Source organism: Triticum dicoccoides, chromosome 4B (assembly GCF_002162155.2).
Source record: "Triticum dicoccoides isolate Atlit2015 ecotype Zavitan chromosome 4B, WEW_v2.0, whole genome shotgun sequence".
Classification (NCBI taxonomy): Eukaryota; Viridiplantae; Streptophyta; class Magnoliopsida; order Poales; family Poaceae; genus Triticum; species Triticum dicoccoides.
The window spans coordinates 649,856,746-649,862,344 of NC_041387.1; the positions used below are offsets into that span (position 1 = coordinate 649,856,746).

A 5,599-nucleotide genomic window follows, 5' to 3' on the forward strand; every position below is an offset into this window, starting at 1 on the left:
CCAATATATCAATCTTCACTTCTGGAACATTCTGGAGTTCCTAGTCACCCAGTTACGTTGCGCCGTTTGGTACACACAAGGTTGTCTGGCATGGTCGCCTCCTCACCTTGCTGCACCCCGCTGTCGTCGTGTTGTATGATGGGAAAGTGTTCGTTGTGGTCGGAATAGGAATAAGATCTCCCAAATGCACATGACGAAAATAGTCATTAATCATAGTTTGAAGAGGGTCGGCCGCGTCCACAAAAAGTAATAGCGAGAGCCGACCCCCTTAACGGACACCCCTCTAACATACAATTTTTTGCCCGGGACTCACATTAAGCAAAATGGAAAAGGTGCCTGAATAGATGATGGATCTCATCCAACTTAGCCATTGTCAAAGAATAGCGTCATGCTCCATCAAATCAAGCGCTTTGGTGAATCAAGTTTAAGGATGACAATTTGCGTTCGTGACAATTTGCATTGGTGAATGTACTCGAATGCCCAAGCCAGGCTATCTTGTATTGTGAGAGATTTCAAAGGTCGTATTGATTTTCTATGAACCACTTGTAGAATCTTACTATGAAGGAGTGGCGAATCCAGAAAGGAAATGGCCACACTTGACAAGCAATGTTAATAGTACTGCGCGGCGGCCACACTTGACAAGCAATGTGAAAATGCATTGAACCAAAAGGGCCCTCGATTAGTTTGTGTGACAAGCACACAGATGTATGGTGCCTAAGCAGTTGAGCATAATCCAAAGCAGCACCTGACCTTTGGTTCGCCAATAGTTGCAACTTTTGAAGATAGATGTTTTCACGACAAGAGCTTTCACTCACATGATATTCATTCATTAATAACATGATTGTGGACCTCTTTGCTTTGCATGATTCCAAAAGTACAAATAAAAAAATTACGAGCGCACGATTTCAAGCCCTATGATTAAGATTAGGGTATGTTTATTGATCTGTGAGAGGCGAAGAATGGAAGTAATCTCAGACAAGGAACCGTGCAATTGAGATATAAAAAGTCTCATGCGCCCTTAATGGTGTATAAGACCATATGCACATGTTAATTGCTAAAGATCAAAAAATGATTCATGGTCTCACAAGTGGCAGCTTTGAAAATCAATAATTGCATTAAGATACATGATAAATATCCACTAAGTTTCTGCAATTGGATAAAATATGGAGTAAAATCCATTTCTTTAGAACCTAATTTGAGATTTGTGACCGTTTATACCTCATTTTGAGAAAATTCTCAATTTATACCCAAACTGATTAAAGTTCGTGCCACATTCTACCACGTTTTACCCCATTGCGTTTGAATAAAGCCCAATTTATCCCAAATTCTCAAAATGGGATGAAATATGTCACAGAGTTCAAACTAGGGGGTAAAAATGGAATTCACTTTAAAATAATAGACATACTAGGCAACAACAGAAACATGCCCCAAAAAGAAAAAGAAAATGTGATACAAGGCTCAACGGAGCCAACTGATCAACGACTAGAAGGTGAAGCAAGTCGGCGGCCTGCCACTATAAGATCATCAATCATGCCGTCTAGCCGATCTCTGTCCTCCCGGTGCCTAAGAGAGCGGGCGCCACTGCTTAGTCGAAGCGGCACGATGAGCCGCACGCTCCACGACACTCGGCGTTGTTTGCCTTGCATCACCATCAATCATTTCGTTTTTCCGTGGGAATACTATAAAACAGACACTATGTGTTCTATCATTCTAGCAGATGTTAGTAGATTGGTAGTACAAAAAAGAGACCAATTCATCAAGAAAAATGAATTGATTTTAGGAAGCATTTCCTTCAAGTAACATCGACCATAGAGCAATCAATCATCCAGGAGGGAGAAAAATATCCAGGAAAACAACCAGCAGGAGTACTTTTCAGCTGAATGAATGAGTGCCACTTGATGATGAGTGGGGGAATTAACAGGAATTTTCAATGGCCCAATCACTCCAGCCCTGCACGCGCTGCCAAACACAAACGGGCACACCAATCCCATTCCCATCCTTGTCCACCTGCCAATTCATTCCAAGTCCAAGTCCACCTTCCCGCTGCCCGAGTCAACACACCACTCTGCACCTTCCCGCCGTGTTCCCTCCACCACCACCGCCCGCCGCCCGCCGCACTCGTGCTTATCCCCATGATCGCCTCATCTCCCACCACCACCCGCACGCCCAGCCACGGCTCCACTACCCCCTGAGCTGAATGGCCGTCCACGTCGTACCACCCCTCCTCCTCCTCCTCGCCACGGCCCTCCCGTACTCCGCCCTCGCCGTTTTCTCCCCGGATTTCTCTTTCTTCCTCGCGTGCGGCGCAGGCGACGACGTCACCTTCCCGTCCGACAACCCCACGCGCACCTTCGTGCGGGACGACGGTTACCTCTCGCAAGGGCGTCCCGCCGCGGTGTCTGCAAACGCCAGCTCCGGCGCGGCCTCCAACCCTCTGTACGCCGCCGCGCGCGCCGACAGCTCGGCCTTCTCCTACCGCCTCGCGTACCCCGCCACGGCGGGCGCGTCGTCGTTCCTCGTCCTGCGCCTCCACTTCTTCCCGTTCGTCCCCGCCTCCTCCTCCACCAGCCTTTCCTCCGCGCGCTTCACCGTCTCGGTCCTCGACGCCTACGCCCTGCTGCCCGCCTTCTCGCCGCCGGCCGACGGCGTCGTCAAGGAGTTCTTCGTCCCGCGCGGCGGGTCGAAAGAATTCACCATCAGGTTCAGCCCGGACGCCGGCTCCTCCGCGTTCGTCAATGCAGTCGAGCTGTTCCCAGCCCCGCAGCAGCTGCTGTGGAACGGCTCCAACTCGGTGGTGCCGGTGGGCGTCCTGGGGAACGACGACTTGGCCCAGTGGCAGCTGGACGCGCTGGAGATGGTGTACCGCCTCAACGTCGGCGGGCCCAAGGTGACCAGGGAGAACGACACGCTCTGGCGGACGTGGCTCCCCGACGGCGCCTACCTCTTCGGCGCCCCCGGGCAGTCGGTGGTGAACAACACCTCCAGCCCGATCATCTACAACCCGCCGAACACAAGGGAGGTGGCACCGGACGTGGTGTACAGGACGCAGCGCGCGGCGAACGTGACGGACTTCCTGCGGGCGACAACGCCGGGCCTGAACTTCAACGTCACGTGGACGTTCCCGGCGGAGGCAGGGTCCCGCTACCTCGTCCGCCTCCACTTCTGCGACTATGAGGTGGTCAGCTCCGTCGTCGGTGTTGGCATCGTCTTCAACGTCTATGTCGCGCAAGCCATTGGCAGCAGAGACCTCGCGCCGAATGCTCAGGCGACTCAGCCGAACGAGGCCTTATATCTTGACTACGCGGCCACGGCGCCGAGAGCTGGGAACCTCACCGTCAGCATTGGCACGTCGTCGAAAAGCAGCGGGGGCGGCATACTGAACGGGCTGGAGATCATGAAGCTGCGATCCGTCGACCTGAGCTCGCCGGGGTCGCATGCCCTGACGAAGAGAAGCATCATCATCATCGTGCTCGCGACGGTGCTCGGCGCCGCCGTCCTTGCGTGCGCGGTGCTCTGCTTTTTCGTCATGCGGCGGAGGAAGCGCAGACAGGTGGCGCCGCCGGCGTCGACGGAGGATAAGGAGAGCACGCAGCTGCCGTGGTCACCGTACACGCAGGAAGGCATCTCCGGGTGGGCCGACGAGTCGACGAACCGGTCCAACGAGGGCACGACCGCCAGGATGCAGAGGGTGAGCACCAAGCTGCACATCTCGCTGCCGGAGCTCAAGGCCGCCACGGACAACTTCCACGAGCGCAACCTCATCGGCGTCGGCGGGTTCGGCAACGTGTACAAGGGCGCGCTCTCCGACGGCACGCCCGTGGCGGTGAAGCGCGCCATGCGCGCCTCCAAGCAGGGCCTGCCGGAGTTTCAGACCGAGATCGTGGTGCTGTCCGGCATCCGGCACCGGCACCTGGTGTCGCTCATCGGCTACTGCAACGAGCAGGCGGAGATGATCCTGGTGTACGAGTACATGGAGAAGGGCACGCTGCGGAGCCACCTGTACGGCTCCGACGAGCCGGTGCTGTCGTGGAAGCAGCGGCTCGAGATCTGCATCGGCGCCGCCAGGGGCCTGCACTACCTGCACAGCGGCTACTCGGAGAACATCATCCACCGCGACGTCAAGTCCACCAACATCCTCCTCGGGACCGACGACGGCGGCAGCACCGGCGGCGGCGCGATCATCGCCAAGGTGGCCGACTTCGGGCTGTCGCGCATCGGGCCATCGCTGGGGGAGACGCACGTCAGCACGGCGGTGAAGGGCAGCTTCGGGTACCTGGACCCTGAGTACTTCAAGACGCAGCAGCTCACGGACCGCTCCGACGTCTACTCCTTCGGCGTGGTGCTCTTCGAGGTGCTCTGCGCGCGCCCGGTCATCGACCAGAGCCTCGACCGCGACCAGATCAACATCGCTGAGTGGGCCGTGAGGATGCACGGGGAGGGGAAGCTCGACAAGATCGCCGACGCCAGGATCGCCGGTGAGGTGAACGACAACTCGCTGCGCAAGTTCGCCGAGACGGCGGAGAAGTGCCTCGCGGACTACGGCGCCGACCGCCCCTCCATGGGCGACGTGCTGTGGAACCTCGAGTACTGCCTCCAGCTGCAGGAGACGCACGTCAACAGGGACGCCTTCGAGGACAGCGGCGCCGTCGCCACGCAGCTCCCCGCCGACGTCGTCGTGCCGCGCTGGGTGCCGTCGTCGACGAGTCTGCTCATGATGGACGACGCGGACGAGACGGGACTGAGCATGACCGAGCTCGCCGACAGCCAGGTCTTCTCCCAGCTCAACGCTCGCGGCGAGGGACGATGATCCATCCATCCACCACTTCATGCACCAATCTCTTGTGCAGTCTGTCTGTACCACTAGATCTAGTAGAAGATGTTCTCTGAATCAACAACGAACACGATTCAGCATTGATTTGGAGGCGACAAGTGAAATGAAACCATTGTTGATGCTCCTCCACAGCTCTCAAACATGTGTAATTGTCTACAATAATTTGTAGTTCCACGTACTATCGCGATTTTTAGGCTTCTGCTTTTTATTTCAAAAAATATTAGAATGCCAAGAAAACTTAATCTCGCCCACACGCATGGATCAACGTCGATTTGAGTTTGCACGAATCTTGGCATGTTTTGCCAGATTTTTTATGCCACATAGGATTGGATTGGTGTGTGTGCATTCATCCGGTCACCCACACGTCCATTTCCACACGCGGAGGTGATGGTATGTGGGCGTTTAGCAGTTCACCTACACGTCAGTTTTCAGCGCACGCAGAGGGGCTGGTGTGTTGGCATTTATTAGTTCGCCCACACGCCCGTCTCCTCTCCCACACCTAAAGCTATCAGTTGCCATGTGTTTTGCAGGGTACATGGTAACTGTCCTAGTATGTTTGTAAGCAAATGACAACTCTCTCTTTATCCGAACATGTTTTTTTTCATGTCTTTTTTAGTGCTACATGACAACTGCCTAGTGTTTACCAGATGGCAACTCCTAAAGATATCACCGCGCCCACGCGCCCGTCTCCTCTCCCACACCCAAATCTGTCAGTTGCCATGTGTTTTGCAGGGTACATGGCAACTGTCCCTAGTATGCTTGTAAGCA

General features: G+C 54.8%; 1 protein-coding gene across 1 annotated transcript; it reads left to right on the forward strand.

Annotated features, from left to right (window-relative positions):
* Positions 1-2,004: 2,004 nt before the first annotated feature.
* Positions 2,005-5,028, forward strand: LOC119292029 (probable receptor-like protein kinase At5g24010). The gene has a single exon (XM_037570857.1). It carries the CDS (start codon positions 2,198-2,200, stop codon positions 4,805-4,807), a length of 2,610 nt encoding a protein of 869 aa, XP_037426754.1. The 5' UTR covers positions 2,005-2,197; the 3' UTR covers positions 4,808-5,028.
* The last annotated feature ends 571 nt before the right edge of the window (positions 5,029-5,599 follow it).